Source organism: Barbus barbus, assembly GCF_936440315.1.
Source record: "Barbus barbus genome assembly, chromosome: 23".
NCBI classification, from domain to species: domain Eukaryota; kingdom Metazoa; phylum Chordata; class Actinopteri; order Cypriniformes; family Cyprinidae; genus Barbus; species Barbus barbus.
Window position 1 is genome coordinate 5,408,648 of NC_136751.1, and position 25,523 is coordinate 5,434,170.

A 25,523-nucleotide genomic window follows, 5' to 3' on the forward strand; every position below is an offset into this window, starting at 1 on the left:
ATCCTTTCCTATCAAAATGCATGCAATGGAAAGCGAAAACACAGAAAAACGAACCTGTTCCGATTTTTTTTTTTTTATGACGGAAGAAAGTTTCAGAGGCAGTGTGTAAACGTGATTGACACAACGTGAGGTCGTATTTATTTTTTAACGTGCAAAAATGTTGGACTCAGTGTGAAATTATCTTTAGGGGTGGTTACTGTATTATGATTGAAATCGTGAAATGGCCTTAAACTAGTAAATAAACTGCAGAATGTTATGCTTTCTAATACACACGCAAATTGCATGTATTCAAACAGCGCAGCATGAGCTTGCTGCGCTATCTGCTTGTTAGCCAGGGTTCAAAGTCCAAAGCACGAGGAAAATCTGTGCTGAAACAGCGTCAGTCGTCAGTCGCTCAGTAATATTTTAATGAATTTTTACAAGTCATGTGGCAATGCGATACGTGCGACAAACATCTTCCCAAATTCTTATTGAGAATCATTTATAAATCTGCTGTTGTATTGAGGTCTTCCTGCAGATTTCTGAGAACTGAGAAAAAGCAAGAACTCCATCAGAATTCATAAATATTAGTATTGTTATTTTACTGTTCCTATGTAAAATAAAATAAGACAATAATAACGATAATAATAACAAAAAAAAGCAAAATACATTGGGGAAAATAGCAAAAAACTCTTCGGTATTCGGCTTTTGGCCCAGTGTCCGGCTTTGGCCAAGAAGTTTAATTTGGGTGCATCCCTACTAACAAGTCTTCATGGTAAGCCGGGGTAATTTGTAAGATTTCTGTGAGAATCAGAGACTTGTGAGCAAAACTCCTGCGCCTGTGAGAAAACAATGGGTTTTAATGGTATTTGAAATGTATTTGATGGAATTTTCTTTATGGAATATTAGATTAGAACTGTTAATAGATCGAAATGATTACATGCTATTAACGTCATACAATTTTAATTCATAAAAAAATTAATGAATTAGTTATTCATCATAGTGAAATTTACTTATATATCGTGTTGCACTAAACAGATTTTGTCCAATTATATGTTGTGCAAAATACAAAATATCTTGCCCCCCTGTCATTCCACCTGTAGTCAACTAACAAATCATTGTTCATAGGTGTAAGTAAGCCTAGTGGCTATCTATGAAAACACATGCCTCACACAAACCGGAAATATGTCAGCAAGGGACAGAAAACTGTAGTCATCGAGCGACTTCAGAAGGACTGGCTGTAGCTGTTTCTCTCTTACAAAGAAGTCTCTCACACACTCCCAGCAGAGAAAGAGAAAAAAAATACAGAAAGGACGACGTGCACATGCTAATATCTCATTTGGATAATGAGGCAGAAGCTTAGTGGGAGCTGAAAAGTGGAAGTCACTTCCTGTAGAGAGCAGAGCAGGCCTGACTTCACACTCCATCAGTCCAGCACATTCAGAACTCTCCCAGGTGCTCGCCCGCCGAGACTCACGCGACTGGGAGGCACAGACCCCCCGACACGCAGCTTTGAGCTTGCTCTTCAATCGCCTTGACAGCCACGTTGTCCTTGTGGTGAGAGTTTAATGATACACAAAATCCACATGTACGTCCTGCGGAGGGATGAATTATGCAGAAGGCAGCGTGTGGGAGCTCACAGTGTCATATCAGTCCGATTGAGACCGATTCCACAATGACGAGCAAGACAAACAAATTTCACATCGCTGGAGGGATGTCACACCAAGCAAGACATTAAAATGCCTCATCAGGGTGGTACTCAGAAAGAAGGAGAGGGAGTCAGAGGATGAACGAGAGGGATGGAGAGACAAGGAAACAGGAGGTGGAAGGTTAAATTCAGGAAAGACTAAAACAGCTCATTTGAAATGAAAACTGATTCGATTGCTTCATACACATCCCTGGTCTTATTGTGATCTAATTATATCTTATTTCACTCATTTTGAATATGATTAAATGCTTAACAGAAGTAAAATGAGTTGCAAACACATTTACAAGAAAAAACTAAATATTGAAAAGAGCATAGTCGGGGTTTGATTTAATTCATTGAGATTTGATTAAATCACGAAAAGTAGGCTGATATAAAATCACAATTATGAAAAATAGTAGTCCCAGTTGTGAGATAAAATTGTCATTAGGAGAAATTGCAGCTTTGAACAATAATTATGTTATAAAGTAACGATTATGCTATGTAAAACTGAAATTATGATATATAAAATCGCAATTATAAGGAATAGTCCCACTTGTAAGAAAAAACTGTGTCGCACCTGGAACTTTAAGACATTTCTGAAAAGAACAATTGTGTAAAAGAAAGCTGTGATATGTGAGATATAACGTTTACATTTAAATTATGAGATAAAGTCATACTGTAGTTATGAAATAAAATTGCAATTAGGAGAAATAAAGTTGAAACAATGAAAAATAAAGTTATTATGATTAATAAAGTGACAATTATGGATTAGGAATCTGACATTCTTAAATATAAAGTCACAATTATGAGAAATGTATTTGGAGAAAAAATAGGACATATAATGTTGAAATTATGACAAAAGCAGTCAAAATTATGAGAAATGAAGTCATCATTTAAAATATAAATTTGCCATTTTAATATATTAATTACCAATTTATGATGAAATTGTATTTATTTTTACCCTGAGGTAGAAATAATTTATTAGGGACATAAATAGGGACAACCGACGTGTGCAAAGCCTGTCCCTCCCACCGCTCTCCTCAAGGACCATAAGAACAGCAGGAATCATAATTCCTCATATGTGTGACCAGCTCTACACTCGCTGGGATTTATATAATTGGAGTTTTGTATGGCGAATCAGCCCTTTGCTCCGAATAGCAGCGTGAACGAATTTCAAATGAAGCCTGTGTGATGTGAGCGGAGGCTATCAATATATTAAAAGCCCTGACGTTTTCATGCAAATGAAATGCCTCTCAAATGACTTCTTATCAATTCATATCCCAAGCTATCTCTTGCCTTTTCTTTGTGTCGTGTTTCACTTTTTTGGTGCCGTTTTGATGTCTGCAACTCTCTTCTTTTTCATCCTTCACATTTTGCTCCCTTGTCAAGCCTGGGAGGACAGAACATGTGACAGGAGCGAAAGAAGAGCAGGGAGATGCCAGGCCTTGATTCAGCCACTTATATAAAAGCCAGTAAACACCCTCCGTCACCCCATCCCAACATTCACCCTCATGCCTCAAGGGCTCACTTACGTTTCCATTTCATTCAATGGTCTCAAACGAATCCCAATATTGGTTCCACTCAAGCGTTTCTTCCAAGTATTCCTTTATTTATTTATACTTCGGTTGGTGTGGCTATGTTTTATTCATCTCATTTTCACCTTGTGGTGGCCATCTTTCTAACTTCCCTCTTGCCTTTTTTCTCTCCTTTTGATTCTGCCTCTCATTTTGAACTTCATTTTCTGGCCGTGGTGTGAGGGATTGCTTGCTCAGGCGAGCGTGAACAGTTGTCAGCGGCGTGTAGCGGAACTAAGCTAAGCGGTCTTGGCTTTTTAAACGGAGGGGAGCTAAGTCACCTATGCCACATTAACCCGTGTTGTGCAACACGTCTACAAACAGGTGACATCATGGGCCTTCCTGACCCAGATGATAGAGACTGTCACTAAGTCATTTTATAAAAGCAAGCGCACACAGAAATCAAAACTAGTGCCTTATGATTTCTGCAATGCTGAAAACGTGGATGGAATCTCACAGTCGAGTTAAAGTATAAGACAGAATATCATGGATTTTGTGTCTTTGAATATTATGCTCTATGCACAATATGCTCTATGCGCTCGTCTCAAAATACTAAGACATGAACTTCATCTCCAGAGCTGCTCTGAGAGTAGTTCTGAGGGTGAGATAAGCAAAAGAGACAGAGGAAAAGACTGAAAGGATGAAAGAGAGAAAGCAGATGGAAATAACCACACACTTGCCCTCTTCTCTTTCTCAGGCGCGCTAATTAGATAATTACGGGAGCATCTTACTCCACTCATTCTTACTCGCTGTTCACATACATATGAGACTAGCGGTCTTCAACACTTCCCACACAAAAAACCTAAAGCAGTCAGCACATAAATCTCCTCATTCATTTCTTTAATTACAGATCCCCACGGTTCTTCTGATTGAGGAATCTCTTGAAGGCTAACCGCTTCCTCAAAAGTTTTAGACCTCAAGTAATTTCATTAGACAAAGCTGTAGGAAATGCATATACAAATAGTAACAGTAATGCACATGAGCCTGATCTTAGGGAAAAAAAAAGTTAAAGATTAGGCACTTTATAGAAGGTAGAATTATTTGAGTATGTTTTTATAAGCAGTTTCCTCTTTTATAGTTTTTTTTTTAATTGACTTTAATTTGCATGTATATATGAATGCATGTATCTATTTATTAAATAAACAAATAGATTCAGGGGCAAATTGTCACCAATGTAATGTACTAACTACAATAACTCATGACCAAAACAAAGGTTTAATATTTTCATGTTACCTTTAACTGCTTTTTCATCACTCAACACAAGCGTTTGATATTTTTACACCATTTACACTAACATTAAATTTTTATTTGTGCGTTGCATTTAATTTGATTATTTATCTATGTATTTATTTATCTAGCTAAATGGCCTGTAACCCCATATCCAAAGCAGATGTGAAAAATCAATACAAGTTTTTGCAGATGATTTTGTTTAAATTTCTCGAGTCTACTGTAAAATCTCAAAATCCTTTATCTTATAACTGTACATTAAATCCAAAATATCTTATTGACTGGCTGCGACTGTCTCACGTTCTACACAAATTGCTTGTCAATGAAAACTTGTTTAAGACATGCTGTAATAGGCTATTTAAATGCCATTCACAAAAGGTCAACATGTTCGATGAATGTATCTTTTATCTGAGCGGTAATGCTGTAAATGTTCAATAGCGTAATACCCTTCGAAGTGTGTGTCTACATTCAACAATAAACCTATAAACCAACAACTTGTAAAAAGAACAATAACTATCCAACTGATAGCTTACAGATTCTGTTTTTATTTTATTAGATTTTTTTCCTGATTGTGACATTAGGGAAACCGCTAGCACAGTTAGGTGGCCTGAAAATGAACCTAGCGTAAAATTGTTTAACACTCCTCATGCATTCAACTTCAGCTATAAAGCATTCACTGCACTTATCTTCAAATCTCCAGAGAGAAAGAGAGCGAGAGATAAGATGAAAGATTCAGTTCTGAAGAGCTTTGTCAAAGCATAACTGTTAATCTACAGCGCATGAGAGAAGCGATCAAACAACTTGACAAATTATGGATCCTCTGAGCTTTTTAAAAGTGTATCGTCCACTGAATCAGATTTTTAATCAAGAAGCACTGGGGTGAGTCAAGGTACTTGAGATTCAACCCAGTATATCTAGTGGAATCTACTACACCCAGGTTGTAGATTTCCATTCAATTGTGTGCAGCGTAACTGCATTTGACGAGGTGAATTTCAATGGAGCCAGATGTTTATTACTCCATGTCTGGGCACCGAATGCGGTCTTTCCATGCATGCAGAGCACAGGTCATATGGAATGCATTAGTGGCCACAGCATTTGGGTAAATTTCCACCAGTACGAAAGACGGCTACTGCACAATCACTTGTTTTCGTGTGTTTTTATTTGGAGGACACCTCATTTTGCATTCTGTCCTGCCTGAATGTTAAGTATAATCCAGTCAGAAGCAGAGCAAAGAAAATCTGCCTGGCCTCAGCAAGGCCTGTCCATAGCTGTTCGGGAGAAGAGAGATTGTGTTTGAAGTTTATGAAGCATCAGCACATGCTTTAACTGAGCCTTCCAGTGCTAATGCCAATTCAATCCAGTGCAGAGAGAGAGAGAGGGAAAACCACAGAGAGAGAAAGAGAGGGACTATTAGAAAGCACTCTTCATTTTAACACAGACTTAGTCATAGTTTTTGTCTTTTTGTTGAAAATAATGTTAAAATTTAGTCAATACTTTGTTGTATTATTAGTGCTGTCAAACGATTAATCGCGATTAATCGCATCCAAAATAAAAGTTTTTGTTTACATAATATGTGTGCGTACTGTTTATATTTATTATGTATATATGAATACACACATATGTATATATTTAAGAAAAATATGTTACGTTTATATATGAAATATATTTATGATATAATTTATATGAATATAAATACATACATGCAAATATTTTCAAAATATATTCTGTATGTGTGTGTCTTTATATATACATAATACATATACACAGTACATAATATATGTGTGTGTGCTGTGTATATTATGTAAACATTTTTTTTTATTTTGGATGCGATTAATCGCAATAAATCGTTTGACCGCACTAGTAGATATTAATTCAAGCTTATGTTTAAGATATATTCAATATTATATTTTTTATGATTTGTTTTGACATTTTTTGCCTTTATTATGATAGGACAGATTAGAGCTGACAGGAAGCAAAGTGGGAGAGAGAGATGGGGGAGGGGATCGGGAAAGGTTCTCGAGTGGGGATTCAAACTTGGGACGCCTGTAGCACAACGGCGCTGTATGTCGTTGCACTATCCACAAGACTATCAACGCTGACTCAGTAATATGTACACATTGCATCTTTCATCACATCTTTGTTAATGTTGCCAAAAACAACAAAAAAATAACATTTCTGACAGCAGTTTTGCTGACTGGATTAACACTTGTAGAAAGAGAGAAAAACGTGCTGGTCTCACACACAAAAGAAACAGAAAGAATGAAAAAGAGAGCACAGCTGTTTAAGTTGAGATTTTCTCTCTTTGAGATCTCCACAGTTTCATCTTCACAATGGTATCATCTCTTCCACACAGTCTCGCAGCTGTTTCAGGCTCCTGCAAAGGCGTGCCAGACTCACCATGTGCTTCACACACAAAACTCTCCTTCTCCCAGGTGCAGCCAGACGAACAATGGACAACTTACGTGGTTCACAAGAAACCACGGCCAAGACGTGTTGCTCGGCATAAACTGCATCTCTCTGGCACAGACATCTTTGCTGTAGCTCGACGTTGCTGATACTGGAGGAGCCGGTCACGTGGAGGCTTCAGTTCTCTCACGGACTCTTTCAGGAGCGATGTATGTGGAACTAAAATGAGCACAGAACACTGTTTTACAGCGTTTGAGAGGGGCTGCTTTTGCCAGAGGTATCACTTCCACTCTTTCTACAGTATGAGAATGAGGCTGTAATAGCCCATATGTGCTCTTCCGTGGAGATGTTTCCCTCTAGCCATGATAAGAACAGATGGAAAAGCCTTATAAGCATCTCATTTGGCCATGCAGGCCACGGTACAAAACTACAGGGACCGTAGAGCTGCGGCGGTGAATATTTACAGACAGACAAGGTGGTTTTGCATTGTCTCCTGGATTAGATTATGCCATTGTACTTTAAGTCAACATGAGCTGTTTGCAACCCATTTTACTTCTGTCTAGACAGACCTTCAGTAATAAAAATTAGTAGGGCAGAACTTGATTTTATCCATCAGGCATTGATTGAAGTAGCTGTTATACAGTAGAATGGAAGCAGATGGTTGGAGGATCGAAAAGTAAAGAGAGATTCGAGAGTCCATTTTGATTTCATGTTGAAGATAGATAGATAGAGGGAAGATAGAGGGAAAAATAAATAAAGATAGATAGAGGGAAAAATAAATAAAGTAATTCATTAAGAAATGCAAACTTTTTTGCATTAAAAGTTTTGCCCAAAAGTTATGTTTAAATATGCAAGTTAATCATTATCTAATTATATATGCGCTAATTTGCATTTATCAAGACATATTTCAAAAAAGTAAGAAGGGCAGGACTTGATTTTCACCATCAGGCATTGATTGGAGTAGCAGTTGCACACCAGAATGGAACCAGATGGATGTAGGATTGAAAAGTAAGAAAGATTTGAGACGTCAGCCAATACAAAAAGTAAAACAAGTTATTACATTTAGATAAACAATTACAAACATTTTTGGAAGCAGAATGAGACCAAGAATGTGCATTAAGAAATTAAATATAGGGTGCATTTTGATTTCATGTTGACTTTAAAACAAAGGATTCTGCAGTGACTACAGTCCTCAATGCATTGCGCGTAGGCCGAACATCTCAGTCACGGTTATTAATGAAATACTCACAGGAATGTGAATGAGATTAATATGAAGTCGTAAAGGGAGAACAGCTGCTGCCATGGAAGTTGTATCTACAAATAAAACTATAATGAACTCATAAAAAAGGCATGATGAAATATTTAAAGCCGCAGTGTGTCATTTCTGCACCACTGGTGGCACCAGACAAAATTGCAAAACTAATGACTATTTCCCAAACATGTCCCAAACATTGTTCAGTCAACCAGGTAGCCTCAAACTCACGTCACTGCTTCAGCCAGAAGTTGATATGTTGGACACCACAGTGTTTCCACTGCCTGCAAACAATTACCTACATCTGTCTTGCACAAAAATAAAAATAAAAATGACACATATGAAATACATCACACCAACAATCCCTCTTCATAAGTATCATCTTGATACTTCGATATCTGTGAGCTCTCCCACAAACAGAGAGGGAGAGAGACAAAGGTTCAACAACCTCCGGATGGAATGATCCATCAAAGGATAGACGTTGCCGTAGAGGAGGGATCTATCATCAAATGGGCACATGCAATGCGGAAACAATCCCCAGGCATTGCCAAACAGAGGTCGGAAAGAACAAATAAGGCTTTCAGTGCATGCTCTGCTGGTGACCTTTGGACAGCGAGAAGGAGAGAGGAGACGTGCAACTTTATGAAAATTACGTTTTCTGAAGAGAAACTTCCTTCTGTACAGAAATGAGGGGATGTGAATACTCTATATCCCCCAATGATATGTCTTAGTAAGATGTCTTAGGTTTTATGATCAAAGTTCTGTAGTTTTCATCATTGGGGGGCAAAATATAGGCTACTGTATATTGTGAGCAATGCAATACAATGATAATGTCATGGATAACAAAGTAAACCTAAGTTGTCTCAGTCCAGTAAGTGTTCATCTTGAAATATTACTAACAATATAAAAGCGTTTACTTTTAAAAACTAAGCAAAGATTTCACGGCAAAAAGACACCGCGACCTGAAGGGGGCGTTTTTATAATTATACTAAAAGATCTTTACTTGCTCAGACGAAAAACAAAAGGAGAGTTGCGTGTAATATAAGAGATAAACTATAAAAAGAGCAATAAAATGTTCCACTGCAAACTACCAAAGTTCTGTAAACTCACATCGTGACCTATTGCTGAACTCTCACCATTTCCTGCACTGCCGATTTGAAAACGATCAACAGCATCTCTTCCAAAGCAGACGTGCTCTATACATATAGATTTCCCGCCTGCAGAATATTTTCCTTCACCACTCCTCATTCAAACTTCCATTAATGCATTGCCTGTGTCTGCGGAGCGTATCATCAAAACCTGCCACGGAATGAGATGACATCACCGCATCCGCAAAACACATCACCAGAAACTCCAGCTGAGACACGGCAGGACGAGGAAGGTCTGAAAGTTTACACGCAAACACACCCACGCACACAAATAAACGCAATGACGGAGAAAAGCCAAGCTGTCGAATCCAGCATGCAAAGCTATGCATGTTAGAAGCTCCCAGCTGAAGCAAAGAGAGAGGCGTACAAGCTATTATCAGAACAAAACTGCAGAAGCCTCCTCTCTCTTCAAATATTGGACCAATTTTGAGGTTCTGCTCGGCAATCTAGAGCAGCATCACCTCCTTTCATTATCGTCTTTTGTTCTTAATGTGTTGCAAAGCCTGAAGAGCGAACTACAGGTGCTTGATATGACAATTAGAGCGAAGGCAGAGGAACGGCTCCGGTTTTGCTCTGTTTTCGTTTGTAGTTCTTGTTTTCACCCAAGTAAAGGCGGAGAAGACGGAGAAGATGTGGGAGGTGAAAGTAGCTTGGAGAAATGTGAGTTTGTTGCAAAGTGCCTTTGATCAATACTAAAGAGGCAACAAAACTGTGATGTTATTTTGGGGAGAAAATGACAGAGTGCTTTATTCTGTATCTCAGCATCTGTCTGTATGTGAGTGAATATTGTGGCTGCTGGCATCGTAGCCTGATGTGTGATGTGACTGTGAGAAATTAAAGAAAAGGAAATGACAGCAATTTCTTCTTCACTGTCAGGTCGTGCATGTGCAGGCTTCAACATGCACAAAAAGTATTTTGACACTAAAGCCAAACGTCAAATGTTCGAATGCCATTTGCCTTTGATAATAAACTAACAAATCAAATAGCAGTTATTTTAAAAGCAGCACAACTACACTTTTTTAACCACTGAATTAAACATTTATTAAAAATAACTTTCTGATTGTCAATCAACTGTGGATTAGGACAGGTAAATGCATTTTTATTTAGACTGCCAAAGGAAAATTACATCTAAATTAAATCAATCTTATATAGTGAAGAAAATGGATTGAATATAAGCCAATTTTATTTTATCGCTTTCTTTTTTTTTTCATTTTGAAATTTTCTGTAATTGAGTTTGTTGACAGCCCTGGTTGTAATAATAATAATAATAAATGAATATACTTTATAGATAATATACCTTTATAAAAAAAATAATGAATATACCTTTCTGGAGAAAAGCAAGAGAGCAAATAACTAACAAAAAAGTTTATTTATATATTGATTGATTTATTTGTAATTTATTTATTCTTCAGTGATCATCAGTGATCCACTGCATCAAAAAGTAAAAAAAAAAACTTGGTTTTAAGTGTTCAAATACTTTTTGTATCTGTGTGTTTGATCAAGAGTGTTCAACGAGATTGTAAATGAGCTTGTAAAATAAAGAATTGTTATTGTACTGCTCTTTTTACTGTTCAACTCCTACATAACTCACATTTCTGGAGCTACAGTCACCTGGGCCCAGATTAAAGCTTTCCCAGCACCAACACACGCACTTGATAACTCAGATAAGCATCCGTAACTTACCCGTCACGTTGACCTCTACCAGTCCAGAGCGTGTGCCGATGCTATTGGTGGCGTCACAGACGTACGTCCCTCCGAACTCATAGGTCACCGGGCCTTTGAAGAACAGGGTGTTGTTCTTGATTTCAATATTGTTGGGAAGCGATCCATTCAACCTGAGAAAAACAGACAGATAATATAATTTAGCTGACCCGTATGGAAACAGAGTTGGTTGGGAAACAACACCAACTCACATCGGGTAAGACTGGGATGGTAGGGTAATATCAGTAGATCAACTGTTACTATGAGGACAGATTCAATCTTCTTTGTTAAAACAAACATACCAAGCATACCAACAACTGCACATCTCAAACCAGCAGACGTGAAGGGTGGTACTACAAAACGACTGAACGGGCCCTTACAGGCCTGAATGTTGCCCCAGGAAAGAGGGAGTAATTTCAAATGGAAAAAAACAAACAAAGATAAAAAGCAGAGATGTCACATGTGGAAAAAATGTGTTGTTTTGCTGCCACTCCGTTCTGGGCTGTTGCACCTGACGCTGGATCCCGCATGGCCGAGACAAACCGATCAAGAAAAATATGGAGACTGACTTACAATGTGGCTATCCTTTAGACTTTAACTGTAGTGTCCTAATTCTAGACTCTTCATTGTTCAACTGCCCCGTGGGTCTAGACCTGCCCCGTTCTTCTTCTAAAGCTCGACAGAGGTCACAATCTCTGGCAGATGTTCTTGTGGCAGATGTTCTCTTTACCTCTTATCAGAGATCAGTATAACGATGCCTCCCCAGACACCAGACACCTTCAGATCATCTTGTTCCCACTTAAGTTTCTTCCTTCAATCTCAATGACACCCAACATCTTCCAGGGTCTGGTTGACTGGTGGTGTCCTTTATAAGTACCTTTCAAACCTTCTAACGGTAGTGTTCTCAAAGCAAGAGATACGAAACAATCGATCCACTAGTACAATAAGGCATCCAAACAATGAAACGGACCATTTATTCAGGTCAACAAAAGGGTGACAGTAGAAAGCATGGGACAAATTAGGTCAAGTCGCAGTCAGAACAGAACAGACCACGCACAAACATTGTGTACTATAAGATGAATTATAAAAAGGACAGTTCTGACCCTATTTGGGTGAGCCTCATCTGAAGTTGTTCATATTTTACAAAACTGTGAATGCACATTAATTGAATTCTATATTAATGTGGCATAGACAAATTTATAATATTCAGACTTGACAAATTTGACCAAATTTTATATTCAAATTTCCAAACTCGATTGTTTGATATGCTTTCTCTATGAATATTTCCATAGTAAATACTGACAATGTTTTAAAATGTCTGCAAATATATCATAAAATGAAATCATTGTTTTAAGGATGTTCAAAGATATGAACAACCCTGGGTAATAATTCTAAAATTGAACTTTCTAACGCTTAAAAGTAAACACAGTATGAGGTTATTATGCTAGTTAGTAGTGATTATTAGTATTAAAACTTGAAATTATTATACACTGGTGTCTTTTATCACTATGCTGTTGTCAGTGTTTCATAAAAGCAAAGCCACTTAACCACTAGAGTGATTTTACTATGGTTAAAGGTATGATGCAAAGCAAAGCAATGACTACTAAAAGTTCAATTACAAAATGTATAACCCTTACTAACACACACCATTACGTCTATTCTTAGACAATTTTATGCAAAACAATTCCTAACTTGGGGCCATATTGTTTTTCAAATGTTTTTTTTTTTTTTTTGTCTTTAAGCAGATGTCATCTGTTTTCTAAATTGCTATTGTAATATTCATAACCCAGTTGAGGACAAGGCCTGTGAGACAGATTTCAGCCGAAAAATGCTGAAGGTATAATACGTTTCCCTAAATGCTGACTGCCGCAAAGCAATCTGATAAGATCCAGCAGACGGAAGACGGGAGGAGAGATAGATAAGGAAATATGTCACAATGAGCTGTCTGAAGAACAGTGTTTATGACTGTTCTGCTCGCTTTATGATATATTTAATGTAAGAATCTCTCGGGCATGTTTTGATAGCTGGGAAATTAACGCAAATCTGAAACTGAAAGTGTGCGTAGGTGTGTGAGAGAGAATGTGTGTGAGTAGTATCATATTTCAAAGTGAAATCTGAAATAGAAATTATATTTCATATTGTCATGCTTAGCCAGACTTTTGAGCATCAGTTTAAAGTCTGGCCCAAGAATCAGCCGAGAATCACCCACTTAGGAAAAGACGAAAAGCGATCAGTCGCAGTTCACAGTTTCATTACAGGAAAGGTCATTTTAAATAGTTGCAGAATAGTTGCAAAATTTCAGCCAATCAGATCAGAGATTCCCAGATCAAAAAAGCGCTCTCCAATTGTTTGCAATACACATCAAGCAGTTACTGAACAGACTGTGGCTGCTTTAAGGCTGAAACAAAATTTCTTAAAGTCTGTGTGAAATGGAAATTGCGACTGAATTTACCTGTTGCAAAGATTCAATGATCTTGAACTATTATAACACATTTTAGAATGAAATGGAAAATTTCATTGAGAATATTTAATTCAACTGAATGTGAAGTTGAGTGGACTTTACAGTATTTTGGTGTATTTCTGAATATTTAATGAGATAAAACAGAAGGCAGGGCTTGGTTTTAGTGCACCTCCTTGCCATCTTTAACTCATAGCAAACTGAGGGTTGGAGGGAAGTGATTAAAAATTAAAAATTAACATTAAAAATGTTCTGCCCAATCAGAGATGAAATGCTACTTGATTAAAGATTACAAAAACATTCTTGTAACCTTTCTTAAATAATAACTTGCTTGTAACCTTATATACAGAGAAAATGATTTGTAGGCTGACAAAAAATGTAAAAACTAAATATTGCTTTGTTTGTTTAAGAATCCAACCAGGCTGACATAGCAACAGCGGCTCAACCAATAGGGTGGGTTTGGGGAAGTCTACGCATTATATCGACCAGTAGCAGATCATGGAAGTGTTTGAGAAACCTGCAAAAACATTTTTTTTAACTCCATTTGGTGAAGCAAGTGGTGCAGAAATTACACACTTCGACAAAGACTCTGTGTTCTTCCCAGAAGGGCATTTGTGTAATATTTATGCATAATGTAAAATATTCAGCGTTTATACCATGTAACAGACTTCCGCACATTTGTAATTGAACTGCAGCTAGTGCTTATGTGTGCATCCATAGTTGCTTTGGATTGAAATGTTCTGCTACAGCGCGGTGATGACCTCCAGTGTAGAGCCCAGGGGACCCTTCAGAACACATTTGGTGTCCGCTCTCCACTGCTGCTGTGGCCGTCCCCTCTTATCTGTCACGTCGGCGCCCATGTCTCTCCCCATCACTGTCTTCTCCTCCGCCTCACTCTCTAATCACACCATTCTCCTCTATCTTACCTTATTCTCCCACTGTTTATCCTCTCGCTTTTCAAGCAACTGCCACTGTTTGAATGAGATAAATATTCTTGCTATTTTTAGGGATGCTTGCATATTTCTTTTATCTGCTTTTCAAAGTGAGTTGAGTCATCAGTGTTAGTGTGCATGTTTTTGCTCACTATACAGTGTTATTTTTGTAACACTGATCCTATTCATTCATCATTGATACTTTTATAGTTTTATTAATATATTGAATTATTTTTTTTTGTTTTTTTTCTTATCGGTACGGCTGTGATTCAGCATTAGGTAATCACAACACACTTATATACAGCCATATCACACTGCTACTTGTGTGATATTTCATTTATACAACAGTTTGACGACACGAGTGTGTAAATACATAAGAAACAACAATGGAGTGTCTTTAAAAACCCTGCTTCCTTCCGCCATAGATTCAAATCTCAAGTTGGCAGTATAACAGCTGAGCCCAAGCCACCATTACTAATTCAAAAATATCATTGTACAACTAGTAATGAAGGAATGTTGAGTTGCTTTATTGAAAACGTATCATATTACTGTATATAGTTCACTATATAATGTAGAGTATTATGAGAAAGAGTTGGACTGAGCGAGTGTGATTACCTGCATCTGATACAGCATTCATTTTTCAGCTCAATCTCATATTCACGATAAAACATTAGATTGAATGTCCGCCGAGGAAATATCTTTATCATACTGTCCTTTCAATTTTTTGGTAATTTCCGATAACAGTGCTGCTCAGTGCGTTTGTTGGCTGCGTCTTACAAGGTATGTTGAAAGTAAAAATAACTTCCTAGTTTACAACTCTGTTTCAGTCTCTTTCAATATAAAAGTCTTTACTGCTGACTCACTTATAAAAACAGCCTCTTGTCACCATCTAATTGTGTAAAACTAAAATCACCATCACAAACACACAAATACTATTATTAGATAATATTTTGTATGAATAATAGTACTATGTATTGAATAATAATATTTAACACAACAACAACAGCCATCATTTCTCTAACTTTCTTGTACCTCATCTTTTCCCTTCTCAATCCCCATTTTCCTCATTTCATCCCTTCCCTTTTCTTCTCTTTGATTCTACTTCCAGTCTCAGCATACCAATTACTAATAAAAAATGCCTCAAGAAGACCTTAGCACCATCCACGAGTCCCTCTTCACAGAGTTGGCTGCTGTATATGTGTCCTTTGATAACCTGAATAGCCCAGAATGCTCAGCGCTTTCCTCTCTCTCTCTTGTCCCTTCTCATTAAAACCCATCCCGGTCCACAGAGGCAGTGCACCCTGGGCATTGCCAGCTATTAATCCACCACAGCTGAAGTCCGGTGACATGTTTTCCTTTCCCAGCTTTCGTTGCCTAATTACTGAACAAATTGCCACATTTATCTCTCTGTTTTTTTGCTGCATAATTCCTCCATTTTTAACTGTAAGACACAACCTGCTCATCCACTGTGTCCAATGTTGTTCGTGGTGTTCGGTATTGTTTGCATTTATATACACATGCGTTCATGGGAATTTGCTAGGTGATGAATGACGGGATATTTCGCTGTGCTAATTGGCATATAAGTGTGGCTCATGCGGCAATGCCGTGGCACTGAATTATAATGGTGCAAAAGAGAGTTCAAGCAGAAGGTTACACGGGTCATCTTACAGAGTGGACCTGACCCAGGGGCGAAGGAACAATCTGGAACAACACATTAAAAACCTTATCAGCTTGTCTCATAAATATTAATTAGGTGATGTAACAAGTGACAGGCTGATAGGTCAGGCCAATTAATCGGCATCAGCATGCCATGTTCACTTGGCCCAAGTGTGTAAGCTCTAAAATCTGCCATCTATCTATCTATCTATCTATCTATCTATCTATCTATCTATCTATCTATCTATCTATCTATCTATCTATCTATCTATCTATCTATCTATCTATCTATCTATCTATGTCTGTCTGTCTATCTACCCACCCACCTACCCACACACCCATCCATCCATCCATCCACCCATCCATCCACCCCATCCATCCATCTGAAAAAAGGTTAATATGAGCTTTTTCAGCATGTCACTAAATTCTAAAATGTAAATTGTAGTATGCATTAAATATTATTACAATCATTATTACTGCTATTCTATTATTATTATATATTATTAATTATAAATTATAACTGTGTGCAAAAACAAACAACCATTTGTGTGTGTGGGGTCTATAATCATTAATACAAGTTAAAATGATTAATGAGTAATGGTTTCCATACCCTTGACCTCATATATACACCGGCATTGTTCACAGAAGCTTTATAAAACAGACCTGAGACTGTCTTGTCAACATATTAATTTGGTAGGCAAAGCAATGATGTCATTTTTTGCCAACATACTTTGCATCCAAACCCGTAGCACCAGTAACTCGACAACAATAGCCATCATAAGACTCACACTGACAAAGACCCGGTCTCACTGTATATCTCTTTCACTGTTCTTTCAAACCGGTATATTGGTAAAGTAAACATTCACAAGTACACAAAGCATAGCTTATTTTCTCATGTTTGATCTTGTTTGAAGGGTTATCAATGGCTCCGTGAGTTCTGAATAGAGTCATTGTAAACGGCTTTACTTATCTTGATTGAGTGCTAACCACCAATGAATGAAGAAGTAGTTTATGGAAGGAAATTATTCTCTTATCAGTCATAACACATCTATGCTGTCATGTAGTATTACAGTAAACTGAATATTTCAGAGGAGAACTCATATAGTCATATTTTATTTAGTTTAATGATGCCAATATTAACAACCAGTCAAAACGTTTGGACACACAGAGCCTCATGATCTTAAAAACCTTTTGATCTAAAGGCTTATGAGCAAATGCTTGACATAGAAAAATATAAAGTATGCATTTCTTAAATAATAATAAAAAAAAAATTAAATAAAATTGATTTTTTAAAGGATGGATTAGATAGTAAATCTATCTATCTATCTATCTATCTATCTATCTATCTATCTATCTATCTATCTATCTATCTATGATTTATTTGTTTGTTCATTCACTCGTTCGTTTAGTTGTTTGTTAAATTCTTTCTTTCAATTGTTTTGAAGACTGTACTATTATTTCAAATATGTAAAAAGTAATACAAATGAGTAGGTGTGTGCAAACCTTTGACTGGTAGCATAAATATTTGGTAGTAATGTTTATTTGAACAAAATAAATAAATAAATAAATAAATACAAATAAATAAACTTGCAAACAAACCAGTTGGCCTTTTATTCTTCCTCTTTATGGATTTTACTCAAATACATTACTCATTCATCATGTTATATTAATCAGCTCAGACAACAAAATGATTATTCTTAATGTGGATTAGTAGGTCAAGCAAGAATAACTCACAGTTTCCACTGGTAGACGGTGACGGCTGGGTTGGCGTCTGCATTGCACGTCAGCTTTACGTCTTGGCGATTCAGGTACCAGTTCCCGTCGAATCCATCGATTTTTACCTCTGGCTCATCTATATAGAAGCAAAAGAATAAAAGTAAAAATGTCTTCAGGCAGGGGCTCAGACAGCTTTTCTGGGTCACATGATTTGACGATGGGTGCTTGTCATGATACTGATTAATGGTCTGGGCTCATAGCTAAAAGGTCAAGAGTTTATTTCTTAAGCGATTGGGAGGACAGCCAACAAGTGAAGGGTTACTGAGACTACAACCACCACTGTGCCCTTTAGCTACCCACTTAGCCGCAAGCTGCTCCTGGGCAACTATTCCAGAAATTGACCTAATTGGATAAGAACCTCAGCTAAATGCCAAATTTCAATTCATTACAGCACAATTTTTCTATTAATGATGATATTAAAATGCACTGCATACTTGATGGTACCAGTCAGTAATTTATATGTCTCTTCAGATTTATTCTTAATTGCTTTCATGAGCATGTATAAGGCTGAGCAAATTCAATTTGGAAATGTTATACCAAAGGGTAACTTGATTAACAAAACACTCAAAGTAAATCAAGAATCAGGACGAGTGATTCTCTGTGAACTTACCGCTGCACTTTCACACAAACAACCGCACCGCAAGAACAATGTATTCTATAGCGTAGCGTGGGAGAATGGGTGGATTTCCTCTATCAGTGTGCTGTATGGGGGCTGCTATACTGCTCTAAACTGCCCTAAACAATAGCTGATAACAACAGTGGCTGAGACAGGCCAGTGCCACATCTCTTCCTGCTCTGAACCTCCTCTGCAGGACTTGCGTAACAGTACAGCATTAATGCTAACATCTCATTACCGAGCACAAATCCATTTTTTATGTATTGTTCAGACATTTTTGACATTCCAGTGGGGTTTTATATAAATATGTCAGTAATTAGACAAGTCACATGGATCGTTACATCAGCTCAATCATTTAAAACAGTTCAATTAAATATGATTTTTGAAAAAACTGGATAACATAGTGCATGTAATTATGTGATGTATAAAGGCTACACTACTGATCAAAAGTTTGGAATATATTTTTTTTTTTCACGTTTTTGAAAGAAGTCACCACACTGAATTTATATATATATATATTTATATATATATATATATATATATATATATATATATATATATATATATATATATAATACTATTTTCAAAAAATTAATTTATTCTTGTGATAGCAAAGCTAAAATTTTTTAGCAGTCTTCAGTGTGCCACACCAGAAATTATTATAATATACTGATTTGGTGCTCAATTATAACTCATTGTTCTTATTGTTATCAATGTTAGAAACAGTTTTTGCTGCTTAATATTTTTTTGTGGAAATCATGATACATTGTTTCAGGATTCTTGATGAATAGAAATTCTAATGATAGGGTTCTAATGAATAGAAAATTCCATGAACAGCCTTTATTTAAAAACATTAATATGTTGTACCATTATAAATGCCCTTCCTGTCACTGTTGATCAATTTAATGCATCCCTGATGAATAAAAGTTATGATTTCTACGCTATTAAATAGTAAACAACAAAAACTGATTGCAACATTGATAATAATAAGAAATGTTTCTTGAGCAGCAAAACAGGATTTTTTCTCAAGGATCATGTGACACAGAATACTGGAATAAAGATGCTGAAAATTCAGCTTTGCATCCCAGGAATAAATTACATATTAAAATATAAATATTAAAATATAAAAAAAATGTTTTTTGCCGTTTTTACTGTATTTTTGATCAAATAAATGCAGTCTTGGTGAGCAGAAATGACTTCATTCAAAAACATTTAAAACTTTTGACCGGTAGTATATTTTATACATATCTATCAATAATGAAATTTGAAAGATATGAAGAAAAACATTGTTCTTACACTGAACGTTGAGTATGACGCTGTCTGTAAAACGTTCTGCACGGTAGGTGACGATGCAGGTGAGCTTCTGACGATGGGTCTCGCGGCTGGGCAACAGGATGTAGTTACTGCGCACGGTCACGGTGCCATTCGGATTGCGCGTTTCCTGAAACGTGGCTTCACCCTTCAGAGTGGTGTCCCATTTGATGATGCTGGGAGGCTTGCCATTAGCCGACATGCAGGTGGCCACAGGCATCTTGCGTTTCGGTGTCCTTGCCACGATGGTGGGTGAAGTCAAGGTCATCTTGGTCACTGGCCGTGCTGAAAGAAAGAAGTAAACAAGAAAAAACAAGAAAAGAAACACTGTAAGATACTAAAGTACTGTGTGAACAGAGGTGCCCTTGAGAAGTTACGAAGTAAAAAAAAAAAAAGGTTTATTTTTCTCACTGATCCAGTGCCTCTAACACTGATCTCGCCATTCTGAAAAGTTGTTTTTCCCCGTCAGTATAAATCAAGCAGTTCACTAATTTCTTTTTCCCCTACCCTGTGTTCAAAGCGAAAGCATCAGTCAAGCACTCAAACAGATGTAGAAACCACTCGGTGCCCAAAGTCATCCAATCTCGATCCTTTATGGGCTGCCAATTAGCAATTAACAGGCCCGCATCAAAAGAGAAGATGTGTGTTTATGTGAGTGCGTGTCAAAGAGTGCTGATAGCAGGACTGAGGTTTGTGGCGAGGGTTGATATGACATGAAGAGGCTCTTTGAAAGCACTGAGCTGGTTATCGCCATTAAGGTTGCTTACTCTTACTGCAGTGCCAGCGTTCTCAGAGGACGCATGCGAACGTGATATACAAAATGGGCTTGGGAGTTAACAAGCCACACTAGTAAAAAAAAAAAGCACCCTGTACTTGAGCCAAGCAGCTCCCTTTGCTGGCTTAATGGAAAACATATCAACACTTCATTTCTAATTAGATCTGCAATCAGTGGGAGCATAACCCACCTCTCTAACGAGATACTCCTCTCTTGCACTGCAACACACACACACACATACATCATGGTGCTTTTCCTAACCTGTGCAGCTTCCTAAGAGACGAATCACAGCTCTGCTCTTGAAAAAAATGTGTGTGAGGAGGGAAAGCTTTTATTGATGTCTGTTTAGGACATTTATTAAAGTTCACCCATCAGCAGAGACTTGTAAGACTTACGCACCCTCGCTTTTACAAGCCATATTTATTTTCATTTTAGGCAGAATATCACAGAATCAGTTTTTTTTAATACAATAAAAGTGGGTCATGATTTAAACAGCCAAGCTCAAAAAGGCAACATAAAAGTAGCCCATTGTGTACTTTCTTCCATGTCTTCTGAATTCATGTCATAAGAATCGATTTTAACCTATTTTAACCTAACATAAACTTTTTTGTCGGCCAAACTTAACTGACACAGGGCTATTATAGTTACTAACTAAAACTGAAACTGTAACAGTTCTAATTTTGATTTAGTTTAACTTGACATATTAAAATAACTAATAAAACTGTAATAAAATAAAATAAAAATGACAAAAAAACAACAAAACTGCTAAAACTCTAATCAAAATTTAACAGAAAATATATAAAATAAAACGTATTCAAAATATTAACAAAAAACTAAAATAACATGGATTCTACCTAAAATATTTATTTGAAGTATGTACACATTTGAATTATTTAACAACACATTTGTATGTTTACTTGGTTAATAGTTCAATGAAATGCAGGAATACAAATACATTAGTAAATGTAATTTATTTGTGTATTGATCTATTTTAAAATAATTTGAAGTTTTCTGATTTCATGAAATATATGCTTTTCATCAACACACAAACCCCATTTTGGAAAACCCTGATCTACTGTGTAGCTTTAGAAGTTCTGGAGTCATATGAACTACTTTTACAGTGTTAATGGTCTTTTTGGAGCTATACGGTATAAGACTCCATCCACTTTTGTTTCGTCAAAGAGCAGCTCGGATATTCTCCTTAACCTCTGATTTTGTGTGTCAAGGAAATAAGAAAATAATACAAAGTTGGATTCCTTTGATAAAATGCTAGCTTACCTTCACCTGTGTGTTTAGCTTTTGACAAGAACATGCATGAATACATTATATCTGCAGGTCGAGGCTGAGATGCAGTTCTTTCTGTTGTGGTGACCACTGATCAATACATTTCAAGTGTAGTGAAGGTTTTAACCAAGCACATTACAGACCCGGAGCGGTCAAGGACAAAGATGATTTTTTTTTCTGAAGGGCTTACAGGGTTATGAATAAAATATTGCTGAAACAACATCCATTTACACCTTACTACCTGCTAACCATGACAGCACCTTTAATCAAAAATATCTCACCATGTCAGTGCTAAGAGTGCGGAGAATATTTGAGAAAATGACACCTACTTCTGTGCTGTCCATACATGGTGTTATAAGTGTGCTGCGTGCAAATCAGTCTTTTGCCACTACATGCACATTTTTGTAAACTGTTTGTAAAACATTCATTCAAAGAGTTTATTTATATATATATTTTTTATATTTTTTTATTTTTATTTATATATTTATATTTATATATTTTAGAGTTTATTTATATATTTTATTTTTTCTTTGTAAAAAAAAAAAAAGTTAATGCATTTTATTTATTTATAAAAAAAAATCGTATACAATTCTTACATAAATTGTACAATTTAATGTGAATAACTACATGCATAGCTATTTTTACATACATTTTAGTGTGGAATATAAATGTTTTTGAACAAACAACATAATTTGTTCTACTTGTTATTTGTGAATGAGGCCCATTGTCACATTAATGTGACAATATCAGGATTATTTTACGAATGACACAGAAATTCATTCTGCTTATGTTTCATGAATGAGGTCCATTGATGATCTGTTTGTGAACGCGCTCTTTTCACAGGAGAACAGCACTATATATGTAGTGTGGTGGTCTTACCAAAGACGCTGAGGTTGACCATATTCTCCCTGTTGCCTGCTGGGAAGGTGGTGTACTCGCAGATATAGGCTGCCTCATCAGAGAGCCGTAGGTTGCTGAACACAATGGTGGTATCCTCAAGAGAAGAAGGGGTCCTCTGGCGCACAGCAGGGTGCTTGAAGCTCACGCGGTCTTTGAAAGGGGGCAGCACTGATACTCCCAAGGCTGGGTTAGCAGTGGCGACGTTTTGTTTGGTGCCATTTATCAGCTTTTGCCAGGTGACCTGAGAGATCTTCACTGGCGGCTTACCGTTGATGAAGACACATCGCAGCTCGACCGTATCACCCACAAATCCGGACTTACTGGGGTCCGTCTGCACCGACTGCCCGTTCCCTGCTGGAGAAAGACAAGAAGAGGGACATTACAAACAAGTCAACCAATCCGTGCTGAGAATGATCGTTAATGTACTAAATTTAGCAATACTTTGGGAATTAAAGGAATAGTTAACACAAAAATGAAAATTCCATCATTAATTACTCACCCTCGTTATTTCAAACTCATAAGACCTTCGTTCATATTTGGAGCACAAATGAACTGCCCTAAATCCGAGAGTTTTCTGACTCTACATAGACAGAAACGCAACTGACACGTTTAAGGCCCAGAAACATAGCAAGGACATCGTTAAAATAGTTCATGTGACATCAGTGGTTCAACCGTAATGTTATGAAGCTATGAGAATACTTTTTGTGTCATAAAGAAAACAAAAATAACGACTTTATTGAACAATTCCGAATCACCGTCCGCCACCATTCAAGAAAGTTGAATAAAGTCGTTATTTTTGTTTTCTTTGCAAACGATTTTAACAATATCCCTAATTCGTTTCTGGGCCTGGGAACGTTTCAGTTGCATTGTTGTCTATGCAGGGTCAGAAAGCTTTTGGATTTCATCAAAAAATATCTTAATTTGTGTCCCGAATATGAACTAAGGCCCTATGGGTTTGGAACAACATGAGGGTGAGCAATTTGAATTTTCATTTTTGGGTGAATTATCCTTTTAATACCAATTTTATTTTAAAGTGACCTGCCCATTTCATGTGTAACACATAACTAATCCTAAACCTAACCCTAAGTAGTTAATTGATATTCCCTAGTACTGTGTAATTACACTGTAACAATATTACCTTAAAATAAAAAGTAACCAAAAATCTATTTAGATTATATATAAGCATATGCTATCTGTCCATGTGTGTTTTTGGTATTTATTTTGAATATGCATCATGAAAACTGACAACCTTAACTGAAGTTACAGCTACTCATTGACTCGACTCTGGCTTTCACGCTACAATCGAGTGCGTCAAAACAGCTAGCATGCCAATTCAACAAGAGTACTTCAAACGCCAAACAGAACTAATTACAAGTATGGCAGCGGTGTTTACAGGCAGCATTAGGTCTTCACGAGCGCCGGATGTAGACTTTCACTGCATGTGTAATGATCGAAGATCCCCCCTGACTCTGATCCTGACTGCCAACCCTCCCACACCACTTCATCCTAATTATTTCTCATTGGTAAACATCTCGGTGACAGCCTCAAGCACCTATTAATGGAAACAATGTGGGATCCAGTCTGAGTGTGCCCACAATAATGGCACTTGAATTAAGCTACAATAAACCAGGCAGGCAATTAGTAGTAAACGAATGGGTTTTCTATTTTTCCCCCACAACGGCTTTCAGGAATCCGAAGGTATCTGTCACGTAGAAGATGCTTCCACTGCCCCCAGTTAAAACAATAGTGGTTTTGTCTCTCAAGATAACCCTGAAATACGGCATGCCCCACAGTCAAATGTGTCTTGTTTTGGCAGGCCCTTGGCCTTTTGTCTCCCTGGTGACCTTCTTTTACCCCCTCCAGCTGAGAATGATGTGTCAACACACGAACCCCTCCTTCTCGCCCCCTTATCTTTTCTCTTAAGTCTCGCTTTCTTGCATATGCTATTACTCATACTTTTGTATAACTGCCCCCTTTACCTCACCCCCTCCTTTTCAATCATATTTTCTTTGTCTTCACTTCCTTAACACCTGACCAGACAACCAGCTCGTCTTACATTTCTACCCTGCTTATGCTTCCTCAGAAGGGCTATGCATCCTTGAGCATTTTCAGTTCCTGTTTAGCTCTACAGAGGCCATTCATAACAGAAGCTTTCCTGACCCGTGAATAACTCTGAGGCAAACGTGTCCCTGGAGGGTCCATGAGTTCTGTTGTCTTTAACAAACCTGTCGTAAGAGACCCCGAGTAGATATATTTCTCATCACAGTCAGGTGCTGTGCTGTTCTGTTGGCCTTGCTTCCTGCACAAAGATATACTAAACCACATACCTTGACCTCCCTCTTTCCCCCTCTCCCTCTCTTTCGCTTATTTATGACTGGCAAAAGAGGTAATTACCTCCTACAGAGAGACCTTAGCAAAGAGGAAGTAATTCTGAACTACCGCGCTTAATCATGCCACTCATAAAAGTTGGAAATACTGCAGGGGGGAAAAAAACAGAGGGAAACTGTGGGTAATTTGACCAAATGAGTGCTATTTAGATCCCTTATATAAATACCAATTCAAGTGAAATTCAAGTGTGAACTTGAAGCACAACTTAAACTTTAGTTCTTCATCTTACATTTCATTCATTCGCTGTCTTACAATGTCTACACTACTACCATGTGTTTGTATAATAAACAACAGATGATTAAAAATGGATGTTTGTAGAAATATCAGCAATACATTTTCTTTCTAAAAATAATGTTTTAGTTTAATGACTGAGTATCTGTCAGATTAAACTGATAAATTGTGAACACTGTTAACTTTCTGAATGCATATATATATTCTTAGTATTAAAATGAT

The 25,523-nt window shown here is 37.1% G+C and overlaps 1 protein-coding gene across 2 annotated transcripts in view; it reads right to left on the reverse strand.

Moving 5' to 3' along the window:
- The window catches only part of LOC306842974 (nectin 1b), a 230,716-nt gene that overhangs the window by 148,019 nt on the left and 57,174 nt on the right, over positions 1-25,523 (reverse strand). For both annotated transcript variants that reach the window (XM_079374212.1, XM_079374213.1), the window contains exons 2-5: positions 22,662-23,036; positions 19,709-20,008; positions 17,755-17,872; positions 10,957-11,108 (exon numbers count right to left, since the gene is read on the reverse strand). In XM_079374212.1, the coding sequence (XP_079230338.1) occupies positions 10,957-11,108; positions 17,755-17,872; positions 19,709-20,008; positions 22,662-23,036 (945 nt within the window). The remainder of the gene's footprint in view (positions 1-10,956; positions 11,109-17,754; positions 17,873-19,708; positions 20,009-22,661; positions 23,037-25,523) is intronic.